Source organism: Buteo buteo, chromosome 7, assembly GCF_964188355.1.
Source record: "Buteo buteo chromosome 7, bButBut1.hap1.1, whole genome shotgun sequence".
Classification (NCBI taxonomy): domain Eukaryota; kingdom Metazoa; phylum Chordata; class Aves; order Accipitriformes; family Accipitridae; genus Buteo; species Buteo buteo.
This window is the reverse complement of record NC_134177.1, coordinates 40066957-40093095: the sequence shown is the minus strand read 5'-3', so window position 1 is coordinate 40093095 and position 26139 is coordinate 40066957. Positions and strand designations below refer to the sequence as shown.

At 39.7% G+C, this 26139-nt stretch overlaps 1 protein-coding gene across 2 annotated transcripts; it reads right to left on the bottom strand.

The window, feature by feature from the left end:
* Positions 1-1757: 1757 nt before the first annotated feature.
* TAF15 (TATA-box binding protein associated factor 15) lies at positions 1758-24608 on the bottom strand. 2 transcript variants are annotated; one of them, XM_075032545.1, is made up of 16 exons: positions 24414-24608; positions 20249-20285; positions 19064-19112; positions 18774-18864; positions 18578-18695; positions 15527-15810; positions 14583-14697; positions 7572-7606; positions 6916-6948; positions 6231-6340; positions 5566-5695; positions 4261-4350; positions 2814-2898; positions 2638-2723; positions 2431-2533; positions 1758-2127 (listed from the first exon to the last, which is right to left on the bottom strand). In XM_075032545.1, exons 1-16 carry the CDS (start codon positions 24421-24423, stop codon positions 2088-2090), a joined length of 1416 nt encoding a protein of 471 aa, XP_074888646.1. In that variant the 5' UTR covers positions 24424-24608; the 3' UTR covers positions 1758-2087. The 2 variants fall into 2 exon arrangements, with proteins under 2 accessions (XP_074888646.1, XP_074888647.1); XM_075032546.1 differs by lacking the exon at positions 7572-7606.
* Between the last annotated feature and the right edge of the window lie 1531 nt (positions 24609-26139).

The window sequence follows — 26139 nt, the reverse complement described above, 5'->3', positions numbered from 1 at the left end:
ATAAGTGCTCTTAGCCTGGGGGAGAAAGCAAGGTTGGAAGCCAAGTCAGCATTAAATGGAGCTAGAACTGTTACTCCCAATATTGTAAGTACCAGCTTTTTCAACCACCATTCTTTTCCCCAGGAGGGAAAAAGCAAGAGCCCCACCAAGGAACTCGTGGGACCAGACAGGCGACACTGCGCCTGCCTCGGCGCAGCTGGGTTTTGCTCAGCTCAGCCGTTCCTCCCTCTCTCCGCACAGCTTTGAGGACTCAAGGTGCAGCCCCAAGGAAGTGTTTGCACAGTGCAACGCGCCAGCACAGCTGTGTTCGGGAAGAAACTTCAGGCAGCGACAAGTCCCATTCTGTTCTCAACTGCTTATCACTGCTTTCCTCTTTCACCCCATCCAGCAGCCACCACTCCCTCATATCTGCCAACGTAGCTACGTGCAAGAGCACCCTCTAGCCTGCATTGCTCAAAACAATCACACTAGCTTAACAACGATAAACACTTGGACTTTTCTAGCCTGGCTCATTTTTGACAGAACCAAGTTAGGACTATCAGGCCTTGGATCTTAAATCAAGCAAAACAACAGATACGGAATTTATTTGTCTACAGTTTGCCTTTCTAAAGCCTCACCCATACATTAAATTTTATAATGTCACTGATATATATACACACACACACACACACACACCTCAAATTCCACTGTTTTAAGAGGAACAAGCCATTCAGAATTTGCAACAAATGCCTTTTCTGACAGCAGCAACAGTACCCGTGCTTTCCACGAGAAACCTTAAAAAGGCACAGCATAGTTACTACATTTACAGCCACAGGTAATTGCTGATTTGAACTTAACCGTTACCATGACCATAAATGTACACCAAGCTAGGGAGTTGGCTTACAAACATTAACAAAAGCCATTTTTGCTCATTTCTTTGTGAGAGGTCATGGATATTGTGCAGCTGTACACCCAGTTATCAAGACTGTAACTACAGACACCGAGAACTTGCATCTGTAGTATTTTGCCCGCTGGAGCATTGGATGACCAGACGTTCTCTCTTAAAGGCTTGTCATGAAAAGGTAGCACTGGACACAAGCTGATGGTGGCAGTGCTAGCTTCTCATAGATTCCCACCAACCCACCTCTCCAGCGTGCAGTGACCTAGTCCAATGAAGAGCGATAACAACATCCCTTGCTTCTTCAAACCTTGGCTTCAGTGCGGAATCCCAAATGCTTACAATGTGTCTACCGAACCTCGCCTGCATCTTATCTCAAAGATGAAATGGCTGCACACATTTGTTTGCTATCACCCACACTTCAAAAGCAGCAATTAAAAGGCACAGCAATATGTAGCAAATTACCTTTTTTTTTTTTTTTTTTTGAAGCCATCCCACCTTGTTTTTGGAGCTATCCTGGCCTGGACACAATATGTTCCATGGCAGCACGAGAACACACTGCCATCTGCCTGCTCCTCATGAAGTCTGCAGGGCACACCAAAGCACGCGTAGCAGGAAACGCAGGCAACACAGGGCTTCAGTCTCAGAGGGAAGTAAGACAGGAGCAGGGGACAACTCTGCAAGTCTGGGATAAAGGGCAATGATAGCAAGTAGGCTTACCACCGACTTAACTGCAGTTGTTTGCAAACAGCACAGAGCTAGGGTCAAAGCAGCAGTGTCATTTCAAACAAGACCCTAGTTACTACTTAGCTCATATCACAGGAAGACAGGGAATATGTAAAGAAATGCATGCAACTGAAGTAATTGTGAAACAGTAAGATTTCACAAATAAAACAATCAGCATTTATTGTTGTATTACAAAACACTTCATATTTTGGCAATATTTTACAGTTTATCCTTTTCCTTCTTAGGCCCTGTTCAAAAGGTATGGGGGGAAGAAAAGAGGAGAATGTTGAAATCAAGATTAAATTTCAATGTCTTGCTTAAAAAAAAATCCTCCCAAACCACCCCAGTCCCTCCCACCAAAATAAAAATCTAGTTTCACTCAATTCCACTATCCAAAGAGGCCATGGATGAAGCGGCAGGCAAAACTCTGGCAATTTCACTATCAAACGCATCAAGAAGACAAACAAAACATTCACAGTGGTCTTCAGTATGGTCTGTTGCGCTGATCATTTCTGAAATCATTTCTGAAAGGGAAATAAAAAGTTATAAGGAATCACTTAAGCAAATAACAAATAGTTCCTTCAAGCAAACATCTCTACGCTGACTTCTGTGTATTCTTCTATGTTTAGATAGCCTTATCCAAAAATGCTCACAAAACACACTCAACAGGCAAACTGACTCATTTTCTCAGGAAGCTCCAATCTGTAGTTAATATTTTCATAGCACAGTTGTGCGTGCACACATAAACAGCACACTTTTCCCACAGTCCCTATCAATTCCACAGTCTGTATGCAACACAACCAAGCAAGGGCAAAGAAACTGCTTACCTTCCTCCCATTTTACCACCATAGCCGCCGCCCCGATCACCGCCTCTGCCACCACGCCCTCGATACCCTCTTTCTCCTCCATAGCCACCTCTCCCACGAAAATCTGGAGGAAAATGCAAACCGACACATCAGCCAGGTTTTTCAAAAAGCTGCAGATGTCATTAATGCTTCTAACACTTCAGAAGAGACGCAGCTGTTTTTACACACCTCCTGATGGACGTGAATCTTCTGGTCTGGGCTCACCACACTGGTTGCAGGAATTCCTGCGAGCAAAGTTCATGTTACCACAGGCCCTAGAAAAGACAAGGATTCCCCAGAGTTAGATGCTAAGAAACTCAGAGAACATACATGAAACACCACTGCCCAATTAAAATGACACTTACGGGTTAGGACAAACCCAATCACCATTTTTGGGTTCCCCACTTCTACCCTGGAAGCCCCCACCTCTTCCATATCCACCTCGTGAACCTGTAGACAAAATTATAATCAGAATAAAGGAGGGGAAGTGTCTATGACCTGTACATGAGAAACATTTATTAAAGACTGTTACCAGCTTCAGAACCCAAGTGACAGACCTTTCAAGTGGAAGAAGGAGTAAGCGTTTAATGTAAATATATATAACCCCACTAGGCAAGCCTCTGAAACCATGTTAGGAACTCTGAAAGAAGCAGGTAGTCCCAATGACAAAAAATTGTACCACTGTAGAATTCAGCATCTACCAGCTGATTTACTACTAGCTACAAGATAGCTAGAAGACTTGAGCAAATGACAACAGAAGTTTCAGCCACCACCAAATCTCAACAGCGTTAAATGTCCTGAAGTTAATGTATCTGCACAGCTGAAATACACATGTTCATATGGACAGATTTGTAACTTAGGCAGATGGGGAAAAATAAGAAGCAAGGCTAGCACATGGCAGCCGGAAAAGTTTGCTCCACCATGTATTTTTTTACAAATTCTTTTTCAGCAGTAAAAGGAAACTTGATCTGCTTGAATTGCCAATGGGTAAATATAAACCCACTATGTGCATTAACAAAATTTCATAAAGATTTAACAATGTATAATATCAATCACATATGGCCAGACTTAGTCACAGAACAAAAATTTAACAAAAAAAATAATCTGTCTAGATTAATGCCAGGATGCATCTGACAAGCACAGCGACAACACAGTTCTTGCTTTGTGCATCGAAAAGATTAAGAACTTTTATACCAATTGAAGTTCTTGAAGAAGCATTTTTTATCAGCCTACAAAACTGCCTGATTTAAGAACTAAAATTTGTTGACAACCACCGCACAAAGCACGCTTCCTGTAAAATGGAAATTAATATCCAGTGGGCTACTGACAAAACTGTATTATGCAGAGAATCAGGGAGATTAACATCTATTTAATTAAAGGAGTCAGACATCCAACTGCTGCTCTAAGTCAGTAGCAGTTGAATCATTTACCCTGCTTAATACTGTCCGGAAACATCAGAGTATCTCAAGGCTTTGCTGTAATAAGCAAGTACTCACTGAGCATTCACACCTATATTTGTACAACCTGTACAGCCTCAACATCACTGTTACACTATCTCTTTAAAAGCAATGCTGAGGCACAATCTGGAGACTTTCCAGTTCAAAAGGAAAGCATAAATTCTGTGCTGTGCAAAATAGATTACAGATTTCAGTTTACTTAATTTGGTTCAATCCTTATTACTCCCTTTCATGGCAGAATCCCAAAGGCTTTGATGAATCACTGCTTCAAAGTCAACTTCTCTTTTATGAACCAATAATAGTTAAAAAGCATTTAACTATGCAAAAACAAGGATTCTACAGATTTTAGTCCCACCTCGACGTCCACCACCTCCACCTCCTCTCATGAATTCAGGCCTTCTAGTTGCAAAAGAAACTTTGATAACATTGCCATTGAATTCTTTTCCTGTGGAAAGACAGAAAGTGAGAGAAAGATCAATACAGCTCCCAACAACACAGCAGCAAGCTCAGGAGAACAGAAGTGATTTGCACATACAACTGAATACAAAGCTCTTAAGACACAGGGAGTCTGGAGTAAATCTCTTACTTTTTTAACACACTGATCCAAATGTGAGATGACAAACACTGAGGTACTTGTTAGGTTCCCCATAAACCCACAGGTATTTCTCTTAAGTTACATGGGATCTGTAAGTTGCAATTTAACTAGACACATAAGAATATTTAAAACATTTTTAGCCATGTTCATGGGTAAGTAGTTTGGATGTTAGAACTCTGTTTTTAATTCCCCCAAGTCAGGCAACACAGCTTTTGTACAATTCAACAGCCAACACAAAAATTAAATACTCCCCAGGAAGTGAAAAACATGAACTTTTAAAATACAAAGTCTCAGTTCTCCATAGATACAAGGTTTATCACAAACAGGACTGCATGTGTGTCCATTACAGTCGTATTTGCTTTACACTCCTAAACAAAAGTCAATTTGCATTTTATTAGCAAACCCATCAAATAGCATGCCATGCCAGATTTTTTATGCATTATCATTTCACACCAGATGCAGAATATGTCCTTTTATTTCTGCCCAATATTATTAAAATTCTGTGGACACACAAGGTCACAGGAGCAGGCACTTTCCCTCCTGCCTCAAGTTTACTACTACAAAAGAGTATCACTGTATTTCCTGCATCAAGATTAAAGAGTTTCCCAAACTCTAAAAATGCTACCGTAACACTAATAACATCAATACTAACACTGTAGGAAATCCCTCCAGCTGCTAACACAGATTACAGCTCTATTGGTCTGAACAAGTTATGCTCTCCCAAGTGACACGAGCACCATCTCTCATACTTTGTGCAGGGATGACTGAAGTACAGCAGCAAACCCTAATGGTTTCATTACACATTTTTGGTCTTAATCACTAGCTGCTGTTCCACCAAATGAGAGAGAAAGCCAGCACACACAAAATACCATGAAATAGAAGTCTTTGTTTTGTTTTTTTTTTTTAACAAAACACAAAAAAACCGCCAACACCCAAAACCCATGACAAACCAAAAACCAAAAGCCAAACAAAAAGTACCATGGGTCTCTAATGAGGTTATTGACTTGCTTCTTCCACTGCTTGTTAGATTCATAAATAACAAAAAGAACAGGTACTCTCACCCACCGTCAAACCAGTCAATTGCTGCTTTAGCGGAAGGAGGGTCATCAAAAGATACTGTTGCTTCTCCCTTTGGTTTGCCAGTATCCTTATCTGTATAAAGATTTATCATAGGTTTGCCAGTCTTTTTGTTGGTCTGAAAAGAAAAGTTGTACACTTGGCATAGAAGAAATACTGGTAAAGCCAGTTCACAGCATAAACTGTAACACCTAAGTATCATTAGAAAGATGATTCTGCTAGCCTGCAGAATCAGATGCTTTTGACTAAAGGATACTGACTGGCTGTTCTCTATGAAGTAATGACGGGCCCAGTTTTAACAAAAAATGAGGTCATGTGCAGAAAGCCCTAATTTAGAATTGCAGAAACAGAAGAAACAGCCATAGAACACAGAAGCATACTTGCAGAAGTGTAAGAGTGGTACAACGGATAGAGTGTCTGTGTTAAGAGTTATAAAGACTAAAGAAGAGATACGGAGCAATCTAAATGTCACTAGAAAAAAGCTGCCAGTGCTGCCAGCTTACAAATGAGCTGTCATCTGGGAACCCGGATAAAAATATTATCTACAACTGTTGGGGAGTCAGAGAAGCACCTGCCTTGAATGACACCAGTACATTTCCAATACAGTAGCTCCCCAAGTTCTCTTCTTACCAATGATTTCTCATTTCACATACCTTTATAATACCAATTTGTTTGAAATAGTCTGCTACTTGATCTGTTGAAACATCCTCTCCAAGTCCTTGCACGAAGATAGTGTTGTTATCAGAGTTGTCAGACTCTGAATCTATGAAAAAATAAGCTACATTTACCATGCATTTTTGCGGTAGCAACAGAAGCAACATTTTAAGCTCAGGTCTATGCTGCCCAGTAGCAGATTCTTAAATCCCAAAGACATCTTGCGTGAAATAAGATGAGCAGAGAGCATAATTTTGAAGTTAACACCATCAACTTCAAAAATGCATGGACAGCACCTTCATATGCTACAGTACATCTGAGACAGCTGACCGGCTGTCTGCCACGCACTCAACTTGTCCAAGCAGCTAGGACACCCAAACCCATCAAAGTAGTATATGTTTTAAAGAACAAAAGTTTAGCAGAAGTGTTGTGACAGTGAAAGCAGCTGCTTGGCTCAAGCAGATTCAAAGTTCATCAGCAAATTCTTACTTGCTGCATGAAACGACATCCAAAAATTCACATGCACTTTTTTAATAGAACAAATTTCTTTCAAGGAAGACAAGCTTCAGCTAGATTTCTTTTGAGCCATGGGAATTGCAGCTACATCCATCTTTCTAGAGATACATTTTAAAAGCAGTGACCTAAAAGCTACAATCCACTCCCACCCACTGCTTGTTTTCTTACCAGCATCTGATCTCGGTCCATAATCCCTTTGACCTATGAAATGGATTGGAAAAAAAAATAAAAGAAAAAAAAAGGAAAAAAAAAAAAAGAAAAATACTATTTTTAGCAAAACGTTTTCAAGTGACTTTTTTAGAGACAAGAAAATATTTAAAGTATGTATGTAATGCATCTAAGATCTAAAACATTAACCAGAGATTTAGAGAATATTTAGATTAAAACGTTCAACAGAAGGTGTCTGTAGGACGTTACGTGCGTTAACGTGTTCTTTAACTTGCAGCGTGTGGCGGTTACCACACTGATGCTATGCTGGTGTTAATCTTGCAAATGCTGGTTGTCAGATCACCAAGCAGTTTACCACTGTTTGTTTTTTTTTTTTTTTAACCTCTAGTACCTTTCTAAGAAGCATTTGTAATAAAAATTAAAAGAAAGAAAAGAAAAAAAAAATCCGGTGAACGTCACTGTCTCCACAAATTCTTTCATGCAATTTGACAAAGTAGAAATCCAGCTAATTGCTACAAGTTTTGCTATTAAAACTCATGAACACACCAGCCTCACCAAAACACTATAATGCTTCTACTGGATAGTAACAAGATATTGGTGGCTTTTAGATTTATAAAGAATTTCCACTGAAACATTTTTGGATACTCGGCACTTACCACCGTAATTTTTGAAGCCACCACGGTCACCACCACTGCAGAGGAAAAATTGAAGAAATGATTTCTTCCTTAAGTCTCTATGTGCTGAGCCCAAGGCTCAATCTACAGTTAACTGATCACAAGTTGAGAGTTACTGTCTGGCAGCTAAAGCACCATCTCTATGTTCTCCTCACTACTCATTCACGTTCAAAGATTAAATTACATGAAAGTGAATAATCTCACAGGGTGCTGCACTGGAGGAGAAGCCCTAAAGAGTATTTTAAACTAACTCATACACATGTCGTTGTTTCAACTTTCTCCCATCCCATAAGCCAAAACGACTGCTATTAAAAACTGGGTTTTAATACAGAAACGTTATTTTCATGAAGGTTAATGGGCTTTATTGTAGATGTAATTGATACTTTGGAATAATTACTACTTTAGTACTTTCCTAGAAGTAAGAAGAGCTAATGTTAATTAACCTCCATTGTTATGCATTTATATACGGGGGACAAATTAGCAGTATCAGCCATTCTCTGAGAAAGGGTCTGTGGGGACCTACTGTACTATTAGCGCTTGACATTACAGAGAAGGTGTGTGTATGTGAGCTTCAAAAGCAGAGGCCGTGAAGTTTTATTTCATTCATTCTGAAACCTGTGGCACAAAATGTAGACCAAGTTAAGAGATTACACACATCAATTTTCAAAGGTTAGAAGGGGATTTTAAACAGGACATTACGCCTCCAATTATGTGCATGAAAATAAACCCTCACTCTTTTCAATATAAATGTTCATACTAATAGGATTTTTCACAACAGCATTTTTAATTGCATCCATGTTATGAACACAGTATAATCAATATTCAAAGCCTTCAGGAAAAATACAATCACTGGATTTTTTAGAAAGTCAATAACCAAGTGTCAGAAAGACTGTCTCATACTGCCATGTACAACCGCCCGCTTGCCCTCCTCCATGTGGGGACACTGCTGCCACCTGAAAATTGGGCAGGTTCACCTAATCCTGACAGCTTTCACACTCAGCAGCTAAGATAAAGCCAGTGTAAGTTCAAACCCTGATGTAGAGGGCTATCTCCAGACTCTGGAACTATTGTGCCAGTATGAGTAGCCTCTTCACCAATGCGCTTTACAACTGGAAGTCACTCTGGGGTTTAATTCAATCTACCTGCCAACACGCCAGAGTCCAAACATGGGACACGTGAACCCCAGCAACACACAATGAAGTAAAATTAGGGAGAAACTCCTTTGGCACGCTGTATATCTGTTTTCTGTTACAACAAACGTAAAGTCATGAATGGAAGGTACTGCTTACTTAACATTCATGAGATAAAATCTGCCCAAAGTGAGGCACAAAAAAGAAATAAGGTTTGAACAGATATTATCAAAACTGGACTAAGAGACATTCTTTGAAGGGTGACTGACATTCTGTGACAGTACATATGAGGAGTATTAGACATTTGTCATGACAGACTATCACTTTTACTGGGACTTTTCTTAAAATAAGTTTTTTCTGCAGATTTTAAATTGCTTCTCCACAGAAAAAAATTGAATGCTAAACTGCAGTGTTATTTACTCATAAGTAATTCATTCTGCTCATTAAAGAGGTAGAATGAATGAATTTTATATGCAACATCAGAGCTGGTCTTTATTTGAGGCTAGCTGTTTTCAAGGACTGATGATAAAAACCACAATGATGATCATATAATTTACTGTAAATATCTTTCTGTCACCTCCAATTCACTTCAGCTAAAAAAAAAAAGTAAAAAAAATAAATCTTCATTATGACACAACAATTTTCAGTAGGATGCCTGCTCTTCTAGGATCTTAACTCAGAAATAATAAGAGTGAATACATCAACCATGGAAATGTTATCAAAGTTTTCCAACCCTAGAATATGGTCCCAATTCATCAGGACAGCATTACCCAGAACATGTATGTTTTCTGATTTGAAAGTACACAGCAGCAGAGACATAAATTAGAAAAACCCAACAATCTAAAAACATACAGATAATAAGTTTATGATTAACACAACTAGGATTTTACAGGAAGTGAGGATTTTGCTAAGATGCTGGGGTAAAAATGCGTGCAAAGATGCTGGGGTAAAAATGTGTGCACTGTGACTCTGAGAAGTGATAGAGCTGGTTATATAAAATGTAAAGGAAGTCACAATCAAATGCCTAATTTCTAACTTTGTGATACAGTAGTAATTCTGCACCCTGCACTAACAAGTGCAATCCACAGTTTTTAATTAGTTTTTTAATTAATTTCTGTAGAAATGTTTTTGCCCAAGTATGCTTCAGAATGTTATCTTCTGCTTAGTCTCACATGACCAACCCAACAAAAACCCGCATCAATTCAGTGACAGATACCTTTGATGACAGATTAATGCTTTCCTCCATTTTTAGTCCCATTTCATATGTGATTTATAAAGCTGCAGTGTGTTAACTTCCTGAGATTGCTGGGCAAAGCTACCAAAGATCCCCAGGAGGCATGTGGATATGCTGCAGCAAGTGAAGTCAAACACAGAAACTGGCTGCAAGCAGTTGATGCCACAGTCTTGGATTTATGCCTCACTGAGACCTGAACTCTAAGGCTCAATCTCAGCAACTGAATTAGTTCCCACACTATTGTCATAGAACATGAGGAAAATAGAATTGCAGTGTTTCACAATCTATATTGCTTTACCAGTCTTGCACACAGACCAAATAGATGGGCAACCAGATGGAGTTTGGGGTTTTAACATCCTACGTTAGAATCACGAAGAGGTAGCTAAAATTCAGCAATGCCACCAACAAAGATAATAAAATAAGAGGCTGAACTGCAAGCAGCCAGAATGTGTACGTGGCACCATTCATAGTGACAAAAACTTACTGCTATGAAAGCAAAGTCATCAGATGTTCTTTTCTCCTATACTCAGTCATATATTTAAACATCACCTACTTGAGTGTAAATGGAGTTCATCTGAACATTGCTTACTTCAGCTGGGAATAACTCTTTAAATTACAGGCACAGTTACATGGAAAGCTGAACATTACAGATACAAGAAATATACTTTAAAAAAATGATCAGATATTGGCAGAGGTAGTACTAAAAATTCAGAAACCAAACTTCAGCCTCCAACATGCATCTATGTCTCGCCAAGCGTGTGGGAGTTACACGTAAGAATGTATTTTTACAAACAAGAAAGGAATGCTTAGTGCACCAATAAAGTCACTGACAGATGGCTTTTCTTTTTTTCTGCCTATATTTATTGCCTCTGTTCATGTTTTTCCAAAGTCTATATAAGGCTAAGCTCAAGCATATAGAAGTCAAAATATTAATTCTGAACACAAACCACACTGCTGTAAAAACCATTTGCACTAAGTTGTAGTTTCTTTGTACCACCATAAGGTAATTTCCACTCATAATAGCTAATTTAGCAATTGAGCTGCATAGGTAACTTTTGCTTATAGTATATCAACATCAAATCTGCACAAGAGAACAACAAACAAACAAATCTATGCTGAGCAAAGTTAGGATTTCTATGACAAATCTTAATGCAATGGTAAATCCTTTTCTAAACTGCGTGTATGTAGTTCCACCAACACAGACTGCATGAGCAGATTAAAGGGCAAAGCTTCTTCCATTTAATCCACAGACTCTAAAAGGGTAGTGTCACAGGTATAGCTACTCGACTGCCTGAACAGCTTTCCCAAGATGAAAGAAAACAAACCTGCTTTGTATTGCTACTCTATTTCACACTTACACACTTAACTAAAACAATTCGGTCCCACAACCACAATGAGCAATTAATTCCTTACCTTTTGGATGAGGACTCTAACAAAAAGGTGACTTACTCTACCAGGAAACTTGGAAGAATAACTTGGAGTAAACCTCTGCATTCTCAAGACCTGGTGTACCTGCTTTCTAACCGAAAGAGCTCAAAGATGAGACTCTTCTACTATGGGTTTTTAAAAACAAAATATTTTGCTTCTTAGCCAAAATACAAATTAGTAAGATCATCAACTTTTTCAAGCTTCAGAATGAAAGGGTGCAAAAATTCTACTAAAATCCTCAAAGAAGTAATTCAAGACCATTAAAAAAAATAAATCCAAAGAGTAATGTTGAAACCCAAAGTTAGTAAGATTAAAAAGTGAACATCTGACACACAAGAAAATGACTGTTCTCTGTCATAACAATATCAGCTAGGGAATCTGAACACTAATTTCTCAAAAGATATTTTCTTCGCAGTACTGCATGACTTTGCACAGGCACAAAAGAAAAATGAGTGCTGAAAGCATTTACTACAGTACATATTCAAGTCATTCTAGTTTTCAGAATAACAATTCATGCCTTAACATTACCAACTAAGTTTTGAAGTACTTTTATAAAGGTTATTCAAAGAAATGAAAGCTCTCAAAATTTAAAAATGCTATTTGATTTTGCCCCAAGTATTACAGAATAATTTTTTTGCACTTGCAGACTGCTGTTAAAGGTCTTCATGCGGGGTAAGTTTATACAGGCCAATGCAACTCAGGAATCTTGTGGGAGAACTGAAGTTGCAGCCAAAGTCACTGTATCACCAGTACAGAACAGCAGCAAGTCAGCAATGATGCTGGTAAACAGGATGCACTGATGGCCCAGCACTACAGAGTAGATTAGGCAATACAGCTGTAAGAACACCAATGACTGGGTAATGCCCTTACCGATGAACAACAAGCTGCAACAAGTTCTCCCAGCTTTTAAATGCCAGTCAAGACAAAATTTTTATTACTGCTAACACAGAAGAGATTCATGATCTCCAGTTAGCTGCTAATTTTTTTTTGTGATGTCAAGAACAAATTTTTTTATGTTAATAGAACTGATTTACACATTATTTTCTAACCACAATAAAAATCAAAGCCTATGTTATTACAGCAGTACAAATATCTGTATAGACAAGATTTTTAGATAAGATTATTTCCTGATGGCTGTGGGATTTCCACAATTTAACGTTAAGCACTAAAATGTGATCGAAGTAAAAAACTGAAAATGATAACTAATTACTGGAGATAGATTTGACATTCCTACACAAGCTGCTTTTAGGGGAGGAGGAAAAAAAAAAAAAAGGGAAACCCAAAGAAACAAAACCAAAAAACTACCCTGAAACCCCACATTTTCACAGAACTAAACATGATTTCTTACCTTATTAGAAGTTATTTTCCCCTTGATTACATCCCCTTGATTATATAGTTTGTTATTTAATTTAACCTTTTACACTTTTCTAATAAGCATGACTTTGGTAAAATATATGTCAGAAGTAGAATCCTCCATCATAATTATGCAGAAAGACTGAATAAACATATAAGACACTGTAGTTTCAGAAAAATTTCACTGCAAACGGCATTAAAGACTGCATCACTTCACAGAAGTGGACAGACTTCACACTTTGCTGTATTTTTCCCCACTTATTCATTCACCTCCAGACCTTTCCTTCTTTTGGCCTTCAAGTCCACTAAAGTACTATTATCTACATGGATGTGTGAACAAAATTTTTCTTACATTTCAGAAAAAGATGGGAAGAGGCTTTATTTTCACAGACATTAATTTATCTTACTTTATCTTGCAAAGCCAGAAGTTTGTTTCAAAGTGATAAAATCTACCAAAAGTATGTTTTTTTGAAGCTCACATTCATTCATTCATTCCTCTTACTGGAAAGGGCTCACCTATCAACAATTTTTTAAAAAACCCAGATTTTATCACAGCTAATTTTAAAAAAACTGTTCAGTTTTAACTGAAAATGAACTTAGAAATTACTTTGCTAGTTCAGTTTATATTATATAAAACCCCAGCAAACTATAACACAAAATAACTATTAATATGCTTTTGTAATTGTGCTACCACACCTAATTAGAAGAGATAGGGTCCACCTATGTCATCAAAACAGCAAGCCATGAAGTACAATTTGGGACCACCTTAGAAGCAGTCAAATTTTAAATACAGTTTAAAAATAAATACTTTAAAAAAATAACCTGGTCTTAACACACTGTTGGATTGTTTTATTTAAATTATATCAGTTCAAACAAACATAATTATGAGTTCTTCATCTGGAGTTCTAGCAATAACCCAGAACTGTGCAGCCTATTAAAAGATAAGTGGTGCTGACAAGCAACACTTCAAAGCTCACTGGAAGCTTCGACATTCTTACTTTGCTTCAGTGAGCACTCTACACCCCCAACCATTTCACAGAGGTACATAAAGGGAAGTAAATTGTGATAGCTTATTAAGAAATAATAATGTCATATGGCCTAATTCAATAGGATTTAAGGCAAAGGTCCCAATCTCTCAGACCTATGCATGAAATAATCTACAAGCACAAAATTAAATATGTGCATAAATTTTCTTGACAGGAACAGGGCCTAAGGCAATGGCAGAAGGGGTAACAGTATTGTTAGTATTTAAAATCTACCTAAAATAAACGTGTTTAGACTGACAGCTAAACCAATAATAAAAAGTGTATTTTAATAGAAGTTTAAAACTGAAAAAAATAGTAAATAACAAGTAATGTTATTAATAAATTATTCCTAAATTATTTAGGAAGCAGAAAGATAATTAGCCAAACTTAGTGTAATGATTTGTCACTGTAAAGTCAAAATAATTCCCTGCTAAAATGTTAGCTACCTTAGCCATTAATTTTATAAAAATTTCTCAATCCCTGGCTGTTGGGTTTCTTGTCATTGAAAATAAATTTTTACAGGTTTTAAAATACCTTATTTCAAGGGATGGGCTCAGGCAGTTCTTGTATTACAACTCATGTAAATAAAATGCAGCTATCTGTCCTAACAATCAAATGCTTGGTCTCAATCTATCTGCACCTAAAAGCTTTTCCTAGGCATTTCTGTGCAGTGCAGAATGGTTTAATTTTAGAAACCTTCCATTTTTAGAAATCTAAATCTGAACCACATTAGGAACAGACATATAGTAAACAAAAATTTAAAACAGCTAAATAATAAGAAACAAGGGTAAGAAACTGCAGGCACTGGAATGAGATCACTTACCTATATCCAGACATATGACCTCTTCCATCCATGTCATATCCCCCTCTACCTCCTCCCTGTGACCCGCCATATCCTCTATTATCTTCGCCATACCTACTCTTTTCACGACGATCATCTGGAGGAATGAGTAAAACAAAACAAGAGTAAATTGTAGTGCAAACTGCAGTGCAGTGAAAATTCCTACCCTACAATTTTTTTCCCCCTCCTCAAGTCTGCCATTTAAATCTGGAAAGTGTCAACTGCTAAATCTCTCTTAGATTATCTACACCACAAAGTAACGGAGAAAAGTTTGATTTTTGCTCCAGTTATCTCCCTTGGCTTCCAGGGCCATGAGGTATCTCAGAATGTAAACACTCTGTACTTTCATTACACCCCATTTTCCAAACATTAAACACATATTGTCTAGACTACACTCTTCATTCTACTTCCACGTAGCCTTCCTGGTTTGCAAAAGACATAACAGAAGCCAGAACAAGGATAAAGAGCGTGGGTTGTGCCACTTGTGTGAAGTTACTGCAAAAAAAAGGGTTGATGATAAAACTTCTTATTTCCTGCTATCTCGGAATTCACCTACACAGCATAAAGCTGGAACGTGAAGTGCAAAAGCTCTTCATGACTGATCAAGACATGTCACCTCCATGCAAGAAGGTTGAAAATAGCTTAGAAGAAAATTTCATCTAGAATTTGCAGAACTCAGGGAGCTGGGCTCTGCAAGGCTGCCTCCAACAAATGCAAATGCAACAATTTTGGGGCCCCAACAGTTTTTCATCTCTGCATAATGTTTTCAAAGTCTTAACAAATAAAACATTCCCCAAGAATATCAACACAGAAAAAGAGCTTTAACTATGCATCAAATCAGCTGTCTGTGGAAGGAAATCCAACTATTTCACCGTGTTTCTGCTCAATTTTATTAGCCAATACTGAATTCAACCTGTGAATTTTACCTTGGCTGTTGTGGCTATAGCTTCCCTTCTGAGACTGGTAGGATTGCTGAGAATGGCCATATGAGCTTTGGTGCTGGTTATAGCCTGACTTTTGGTCATATGAGCTCTGGTGGCCATAGCCCGACTGCTGGTCATATGAGCTCTGGTGGCCATAGCCCGACTGCTGGTCATATGAGCTTGACTGCTGGTCATAAGAGTCTTGGTTTTGTCCATAGCTTGACTGCTGGTCATAAGAGCTTTGGTGCTGACCATAGTTTGACTTTTGTTCGTAAGAGCCTCTTCCACTTAAAATAAACAGAATTTGTATTAATAGCTAAATGTTCACAGAATAGAGAACAAAGTAATGGCTGAAAATTCATGATGTTGCTAAAATTTCCTAGTCACAGTTACCTCCCAGTCATTACTGGCATATGGATATGAAAATACTCTATGTTTCATCTCTGTTGGGATATATCTGGCTTCCAACACAAGCAAGGCAGAAAACTACATTACCATTGCTTTCAAGACATCCTCAGTTTCCCCTGTAAATGTAACTTAAGAGCATCGCTCCTTTTAGATATCCCAGTACAATGCTTCCTTTCTCCCCTCTCCCCAGTAGCATGACAATGGCCGATGCATAGCCCATGAGCTGCTACATGCCCAATCCTTCTCTACAGAACTGCAGGGAAGACACCTGCTGCTCATGATGTATTGTGCAGCTAATACTTCCACCTACAAAAAAAAAAAAAAAAAAAAGCATCCCAAAATTTTGCTTTCACTGAATTGCAACCTTATCTTTTTCTGGGCATTCTACCATTTGGCCAAGATCTTTTCTAACTCTTGTGATGTCCTCTGACATATTTGTAGTTCTTCTCACTTTAGTGCCATCTACATATACAATCCCACCAACTTTCATCAGAAACATTGACCAACATCACATCTAGGATACTCCAACACAATGTGGCTATACATTCTAAAAGGGAGTTGTAACCCTTCTCTGACTAATAACAACTTTATAGCAACCACGAGGAAATCTCACCTACACCATACTTCCCTAGGCTACTTCAGCATCCAAGGTAGAAACAGAAGTATTTTGAAAATCTAGATATATATGACAGAACAGTTCCAGTGGGGTTACCCTTTCATAGCAAGACATTATATAGATTTATGAGAAATAAACTGCATCCAGGAAACACTGGCTGTTACTCATACCTTTGTTTTCCCCTTGGGTGCTTAGTTGCGGCTTAACTGTATTATTTTTTCAGTAACTGAAATTAATCACTGACCTCTGCCACCCTTTCTTCTCTTCCTCCTCCCTGCTTCCACCCTTTTTCAAAAGATGAGGCACTACATTTGCCACCCTCCAATCTTTGGCAATCTCACTTGCTAGCCAAAAATGTCTCAGAAAAACAAACGAAAAAATCTAAGAGCCTACAGAAAGTTTCCACCAGCTTTTCAAAGCACTCTAAGATGAAGTACATTGGTCCAACCAATCTCAAAATATCCAATCCATGTAAATGTCGTCTAATTTGCTCCCTCCCAGTTCTAGCCTAGATCTTAGCTATAACATAACTAAACCCAGTGGCAAAGAGCTTGTAAAGATTTTTGTTAATATCTTCACTTAAAAAAAAAAAAAAAAAAAAAAAAAAAAAGAGGTCAGCTCTACTTTAGCCTTTGCACCCTCACCAATGAAGGAAGCATCAGTGAGAGCATCCACTATTTGCTGGTTTTCCTTCCTTCCCTCACTTAGGATGCGAGCGCTACAATTTTGTGGCTATCCTCTTTAAAGTTGCTACAATTTAATTTCTCAGTTTCTCCTTACTTGCTACAACCATACACTGAAAATTTCCCTCCAATGTCTTTTTTTCATTTTCTTGGTCAAAACCAACTTGTTGGAGAATCTATGCCATACTGCATTTTTCCCTAGATGTCTACAGAGTTAAAAACTACGTTATTGCCTAGTTCTGTCCTTTTGTCCAGCTCTAATTAATGCTCAGAAAACAACGCAAAGCAAAACTTAACTGCATACCTGCCTTCTTTAGGGATGTGAAAAAGACATTCTGAGTAACAACACCTACTGCTAACAGATTAAGACCATGCTGTTTTATATTAAGATGTTTTGCAATAACTACAAACACAGAAACCAAGCACAGGTTTGCTGAAGTCCAGATTGTTTTATCAGCTTGCAAAAAAAACACAAAAATATTTGGACCTTGGACACAAGAATGAAGTTTAGTACATGACAGCGTATTTTAAAGATGTCACATGAACCTCAGTAAAGATCTAATACGAGCAGTAACCTTGGGGTGTACGCACAACGCTTGTAAATTAGATAATGAAGGTATCCTAGCACCAAGTGGCCTTGTAAGTTGTTATGGGAAATTGGGTTGTATTTTCCAACATACTTTCAAAGTTGTATCATTAATCCTCCTGAAACTGATTCAAGTACAACATCACTTAACAAGTAAAATACATTTGCAATAGTGTAAAGTACTGAATCAGAGTGCAGTATGCATACGAACACTTAAGTTATTGATGAGGATATAAAAAACATGGTGTTTTGAGAATCCTACTTAATTGGAAAAAGAAAGTCTATTTCTTAAATGACATTTCTGAATCCTTTCCTCTTCTTTCACCAACAAAAGGCATTCTAAATCAGATAAGAAGTCTGCAAATCTAAGAACAGCTAAGAAATTCCTTGCTAACAGCTTACTTGAAGTTAATAAAAGAGTACTGTAAGCTTATACAAAACAATGTGATTGGAGAGGTACTCAATACATATTTTTCCTAATCAAAATACTCTCTACCAAGTCCATTCTTCATTAAAGTCACTATCCAAAGTCTTTCTAAAGCATATCTCCCCGTACAGCTTGACTTCAAAACAACTGCATCCATCCTTCTTATATAAAGAAACATTCTCCCCTCACCTCCTGTGCTTTCAGGCATTAAAAATGTCCTAAGAATGTGGATTTTCAGATATTTGTCCTTTTTTAGCAATGATAGCAGGAAATTTGTTATAGCCGTAGTCTAGGCAGTACTTTAAATAGATACCGTTAATCTTGGCTTCCTTACCCTCTAGACGACCCTTTCTGCTGCCCCTGACTGCCATAAGACTGCTGGTTGTATGAGCTCTGATTCTGATTTTCATAATTGGATTCATCATCGTATCCCTGGGAATCTTGTCCATAACCTGGAAATTGAGGAAGACATTTTTTAGTAAAAATTCACCTTTTAATTACTGCCAATGAATGTAACAAGCTAGCCAAACCTGTTTGATTTTGTCCATAGTTCCCATGATAGCTTCCATAGTTCTGACCGTAGGAGGAATTGTCTCCACTCTGCCCATAACCAGAATATCCCTGTAATTTCAAGAACGTACTCAAATAAGTGTAACTTCCACAGCAGGTAATTAAGGTTTTCCTTTGCTAGACACAACTACAAACATCAAGCACAGCTGAGAATGGACTTCTTCCTGGTCCAGCTATGGTCACCCAGGAACAATTATTTTTACTCAAGGAACATCTGCTTTGAAAGACACAATGTTTTTTTTCAACTCACCTGTGTTTGTCCATAATTTTGACTGCTCTGATTGCCATAGGACGAATAGCTGTAAGAGAAGAATGCATTTAGTAAATGCTTACAGTGCCCTCCAGATGGGTTGGAAACTAAAGGTATTTTTGGTGTTATTTTAAGTTTCTTTTCATTCCAAAATACATGTTTAATCCAAGTAGTGCTGTTGTAGGCTTATCAGAACTGCATCAATAAACTAATCGTTACCATAGTTGACTGTCAGAAGCCAGAAGAGCTTATTTTAATTTCTGCTTTGCTTCAAGTGTAAATTTCAAGTACATGAAAGTTGGGCGTACTGTAATTTGACAGATTCTTCAGAATCACAGAAAATGTTATTGTATGGAACCAAGGCATTTTAAGTTTTTTAGTATATTCTTACAAAGTTAATTTTATTTTCATCAATTACTGCCAATTTGGTATTTGTTGGACTATTCAACAATAACATCATCATAAAAAAATGCACTAGCTTTAGATTATACTTACTCATTATTCTGCCACTTTAAGACTTCATGAACTGACAGAAGAACCATGTGCTGAAACTCATATCATACTCAGATATAAACTCAAACTCATGCAGTGTTATATGCATAAAACCTTATGATTTTCATTAGCACAGTCAGTATTAGCCGTGATTTTCATACTTTCCAGAAAAACACTTTTGTTTCACTGATTAAAATACCCGCCACCACCACCTAACTTGGAGCTATTTTTATGAATTGGCTTTTAAATCTCACAATTATGAAGTTATGAGAGGGTTTTAACAAAAATTTCCCTCCAACAGGAAAATAAAATAGAAAAATAAAATTTTACATCTATATGGCCCATCATCTTTACACTTGTGTAACCTTTGACTAAAATCTTAGTGAACAGTTTGAGGCAGCCATGTGAAAAATATTTCTCTATATTCGTGACATTACAAAAGTTTTTAACTAATAAAAGATGTCATTCCACTTTAAACCTGCTTATTGTCTTCTCTTCAGGAATATGAATTTTTTTTTCCTGTTTTATAAGACATCTTAATAAAGGCCCAGGGCAGCAAGCTTTCTGCACCCAAAACTCCAAAAACCTATCAACACTGTATCATGCCCAAAGATTCAAACATCATGCTGGGAATACTAAACGGTCTTTTACTTTGCAGATTTAATTGCTAACAGCAAAAACCCCCACACATACCTCTGCTGGCCCCCAGACTGACTGTAACTTCCAGAATCTAGAAAAAGAAGTAAGTCATATTGAGAACTTCCAATTAACATTTTATTCCTCTACTTACTATAAGAGGAAGAAATTGAGGGAGAGGGAGAAAGGTTCAAGTACACTGGATAATGCAACTACTTTCCCTGCAAAATGAGGCAGCTTTCTCTTTATTAATAAAAGAGAAAATGCTAAGACTGGGAGAACAGGAGCATAGAAGCACAAGGTGCAGGGGACATGACACAGGTATTAGCCACTTTGAAATTTCCTTTTTGAAGGATCTGAATTCCATTTTTAAGGAATCTCTTCAAATATTCAGGACCGCACAACCCCCTCTAATGGCTATCAAATACAGTGCCATCATCAATAAACAGAATGCAGCAGCTTAATTAATCAAGCAAAGCCAAGTAGGTCAGTCCTACTGAACCCCTTTTTAAGACGCCATAAGAAAGCTCTGCCTAGCAAAAGGGCACAGACACAGGCAGAATTTGGAGACGTAAAATCAGGGATGGAGGAACCATGACATTTCCCTTCTCTCATATTGCAAAAGGAAAAACATTACTGATAGCTCAAACCACGCAAGAATGTATTCATTTACACAACACAAGTTGTCCAGGCAGGTATTATGAATATTATTTCCAATTAAGGTAAACATCAGTTATCAAGGAAATTTATTCTTGAAACACATTGGAAGAATATGGATTTCAAAGTATGACTTCAAGTTAAAAAAAAAAATTCACTGAAATTGTTTGACTTGCATTTAAAGTACGGTATCTAATTTGTAAAAGCTATCAACGTTACAACAAACCCTACTACCTGCTAGCTGGAATTCAGTTCTTAAATAGGGTGCTTTGCCTTTACTAATTCAGCTTATCATGTTACTTTATCTTGTTAATTGCACAATGACAGACTTCCTTGTCTTCTGCAAAACTGCAAATTTTTATGTGTTAAAAGCTCTTATTACACAGGGGAAAACACACATTCCTACTGATTTAGTTTCCCAAGCCAGCTGCATGCAACAGATGCAGACACACAGAACATGCATGCATTGCTCCATCAACCTCAGATCCTTCAGAATTCAGACTGTCACAAGCAGGCTCCATCTCTTCAGAGATACCCACATGCCACAAGCTGCTCTACGCACTACCCACTTCTTAACCACATGGACTCTGTTGATCTTGCTTTCTATGCAGGAGTCTTAACTCCTCTTGACATTTTTGCTTGAAATTACCACCTTCTTGTCAAAAGCCAAACACCTTCTCCCCTTCCCTACCAGCCTCACCAGTACTGTCACTCTGGATAACAGCCCTGCAATTTTCCTGTTCCTTTCAAATCATTTCAAGAATTTGTACAAATATTGTGGTGCTGCGGTCTAATAAAAACTATCAGGAACTTCTCTGTTTTCATCCCTGATTTCAGTCTATCCCCCACGTTCTCTCTCTTTACCTCTATACCTAGAACTGACTAAAGCTGAAACCGAGAATTAATTACAATGCAGGGTAAATGTCATAAACTGTAGAAGACTATAACCATTTTCCAATCAAAACACTCATCAAATCGCTGAAAGTCTGTTCACGATACCTCCCTCATCTGGTTATAAATCCAATCCTGCTAGTACTTACACATATACTTAAACACATGCATATATACTTCCAAAATGAGGATATCACCTAAGCTATTCAGACATGAAGCAGCATTTTTAATGGTAAAGTATCTCCTCAAAGCAACACAAAGCATCAAATTTCATATTCTGTAAAAGAAACATTTACCAAAAGCTAAGATGAGATGAAGTATTTCATTTCACACATCCTACAAAGCAGTTTCACTCAGATATGAAACATTCCCCTCCTTTTGCACTGCTACATAAATATTTCATTGCCTTTTCATAACGAAAAGCAATTAAAAAAATGAGGTAAAAGTGCAACTCAAACATGTTTCTTGTTTTTAATGAGACGAAGGTCAAATTTTTCACATTATTTCAATACAAATGATCACAAAGACTACTATTAAACCACATTTTAAAATTACGGTTTAAGTCTAAAAATTATATGCCATTAATGCCAGTAATTTAAGCAAAGGATATTAATGGTTCTATCAGAAAGAATTCTTGAGTAAGGATGTAATTAGCTATATAAATTGAAGGACTACATTTAATCTTAGCTTCTCCCTTACGAACTTCTGCCAAACCACAAAATTTTGGAAAAAGTTTGAAAGCAACCAGATAAGGAGCCTGTAAAATATGAACACACAGAATCAGAGGAATTTCCTTTATTTATATATTTTTCTACACCCTTTGTTGGACCTCTTAGTCTACAGACTTCTGATCAATTTATTTTGGTGGACTCAATGGGGACAAGAGTCTGTAACTATTTTTGGAAACAACAGATAGTTTATTCTGGAAATTCCTGGATATGCAGACACTTTTTCTGAATGTTTAAAAAGCTCATGGAAAAATTTCCCATGAATGAAGTGGGGCATAGCAGACTATTCACCTTGCACTGCTCAGGAAGTGTAGTCCTCTTAAGATAGAAGTGTCTGCTGTGTCGTGAAGTTCTCGTACAAAGTAATTCATCTAAAGAAGCAGCATTGCTTCTGTAGTATTCTCAACAGAAAAAGAATCTCATGTTTGAACATCACCATAGAGTAAAAACAGAGTCAGGTGCTTGACTGGTAAGTACTTGAGGTCTGGGAAGAAAGTAGTATTAATTGACTACCAAACTTTACTCATTTAATAGAAGAATTCATGGTCTGAACTCATTTTACAGTACCTTTGGTACTTTGGACATGTTTTCTTCTCATGGTAAAGAATTGTTCCTTGCATTAAAGGATTGCTTTAACATACCCTGCTTTGTTTTGATTTTATTCTCTATCATTCCTACATGTAATGTGAGACAACACTAAAATGGCTCAACACTAACAAAACACGGCTTACTCCACAAAGCACTTACAGTCCTGTCATTTCTCCTCCCATTCTGGGGGTACACGACCTATGCACAGCTTCACAGGGGCATTGCTGCTGGTGGGACCAAAACATTTTCACCTCAAATGGGATGAAAAAACACCAACACAATATGATGTGTTCACAGAAGCCCCAGGAGAAGCTGGGCTGTCAAGTCATCTGGGACAGCAGACATACTGTCTCCATACTCAACTAAACGCCTCCATTGGGAAAAGAATTACAGCCAGTGCATTTTTAAGCCCACAGCAGGGGGGCAGTGAAGCTACCCCCTTCGCTATGCTGGCATGCTCGTTGGGGGTGGGTGGGGGTGAGGGGGCTGCTAGAGCAGAATGCAGAGCAGATGCAGCAGATACTGGGACACAAAGGTGGGTCCCATGCTGGGGGGGTGGGGAGTGCATGTCCCATGCTAAGGGGGGGCACAGCCCAAGGGAGGGGGCGTCTGCATTTCATGAGGGGTGTTGACCCAAAGGGGATCACACAAACCACGCTGTGGGGAGCAGCACGACCAAAAGTCAGGTCCACATCTCACACGGGGGGGCCGGGACGGGGGGCCCACACGGGGGAGGACCATGAGCCAAAAAAAGAGGGGGGGGGCTTACATCTCACACCGGGGGGGGGTACGCGACCCAAAGCGGGGGGCCTACACTGGAGGGCATGAACCGAAACGGGGTCCACATCTCACACCGGGGGGGTGTGGTACAACCAAAGGGGAGTCCCATACGCGGGGGGGGAGGGAGGGGGGCTACATCCCACGCAGCATCCGAGCGGGCGACCCCAATGGGATTCAGCCCCCCAACCCATTGCGACACGGGGGGGGGGGGGGGGGGGGGAGGAGGGGGGAGTGTGGCCGGACTGACCACGCCCCCAGCCATAAAGGGGCGTGTCCGGGCGGGCTCGCGGAACGGGGCTCCCCGGGGGAGGGGGCGTGGTCTCGAGCCCGCGGGGGCGTGGCTCCCCTCCCCCTCTCCGCCGGCTGGGAGCGCGGAGCGGGCGGTAAACGGGAGGGGGGGGGGGGAGTTGTAAGAGGGAAGGGGGCCGCGTCTCCCCGTTAACATGGCCGCGGCCTTTTCCACCTGCGCCACATGGCGTTGGCCCACCCTCCCGCGCCCACCACACCCCGCGCTTGACGACGGGAAACAAGAGCCGCCACCAACGTCCCCTCAGACCGCCGGGCCTTGAAGCACCTACCCGAAGCCATGGCGGCGGCGGCCGCTAACCGGGCTGAGGGAAGAGGCGGGGGAGGGGGGAAAGAAAGAAAGAAAGAAAGAAAAAAAGAACGAGAGAAAGAGAGAGAGAGGGCGAGACCAAGCGCCGCGCCGGCCGCGCGCACACTGAAGCACCCGCAGCTCGCGCGGACTGCGGGGCCGGGCAGCCAATCGGCGCGCGCGGCGCCTACCACTCGCGCGGGGAAGTTGGGGGGGGGAAGGTGGGTCGTACCAACTTACGGGGGTCAGAGGGGGGGGCGGAGGGTGCTCGGCGCTGTACGGGCGTGCTGGGTTGTAGGAGGCTGTGCAGGGAGGCCGGGAATGGCTTAAAAGATTAGATTAGTTTAATTAATAAACAGGCAGGGTACGGTAGGGGTGCCGAGAGGGAGCCGGGGGGGCTGCTGGTGCGGAAAGCCGGGCAAACGCCCGGCTTTCCGCACCAGCGGCCCCCTCGGTTCCCTCTCGGCACCCCGATTGTGCATCATCATTTGGGCCTGAGGATGTTTCAGGCTTTCCAAAAAAGAATTCACCATGCCAAACTTCACAGCAGCTATGGGGGGTACCGAGGGGGGAGAAGCCCTCGCTATGCTTTGGGTGTGTGCAGCCAGGGAAAGAAGGGAGATGCTAAGAGAAAACATCCAAAATCAGGGTCCTAAAGAGGAAAAAACAAAAACCAAACCAGGTTAGCCAGGTTTCTGACTATCTTAAAAAGCCAAATATTGACTTGGAGAATGGCTAAGAAAAGGGATCGTGATCTTGGGAAGCAAGTATATGAAACGAGACATTGCTTCAGAAAGGAAGATTAATGAGGAGTGAACTGAAGCAACAGCAAAAGCAATGTTGATTATTTAATCTGATTGTTTTTGAGCAGTCATATTTCTTATTTCAGATCAAGCTACCTTCTTGCAAGAGCTAGAGAGGGAAAGTTAACCATTGCACACTTTCTGTCTAGTGACAGTCTGCGCATGCATCAGCTGGGGAAACAGCAAGCGCTGTGAGATTTTACCCTGGTTTTTATTTTTTAAAGGCAGCGAAGAGCATTCTCTGATTTCAGCTGAATGAATTGACCAGATCTGCAAATAAGTTGGGCTGTTTCTTTCCCCCCTGGGTGTAGCAGTGGGAGGCAAATCCCACTGCCACAGCCTAAAATAAGTTTCTGCAAAACAAGCAGTGACTAGAATGATTAATTAAAAAAAGGGGTTGAGCTCTCTCCCTGTCTTTCGGTTTCCCCTTGAAAAACTTCAGTTCTTCCAGCCGTGACATCTTCTCCTGTGCTGTTAGTCTTCCCATGCCTGCGACAACCTGGGACCTCTCACAAAGGCTGCCTTTGCCATGCTCCGTCGGGATTAGGGCAGATCCCAAACAATGCTTCATAGGCAGGGCAGGGCAGGGGAGGTGGGGGGATCTTTTGCTCTGCATAAAGCCTATTAGTGCCTTTACATTCCTCAGAGATTGAAGGATTCTCATAAATGGAAGATGGCATTAGCTGAGACAGAGAGACAAGCTGACGTGTCTGTTTGCCTGCTGATAGGTCTGTGCTGTGCTCTCCCGTTGCTCCCAACCAAAAACTTTGAAGCTGGACTGGGAAAAAGATGTCGGACTCTCAACCCCTCTGCTCATCACCCTTGGCTGAAAGAGATCCCAGCTGCTTCAAACACTTTCTCTACTTTGCAAAATCAGAGGGGGGGTGGGAAGGTGTGTTTCTTCTG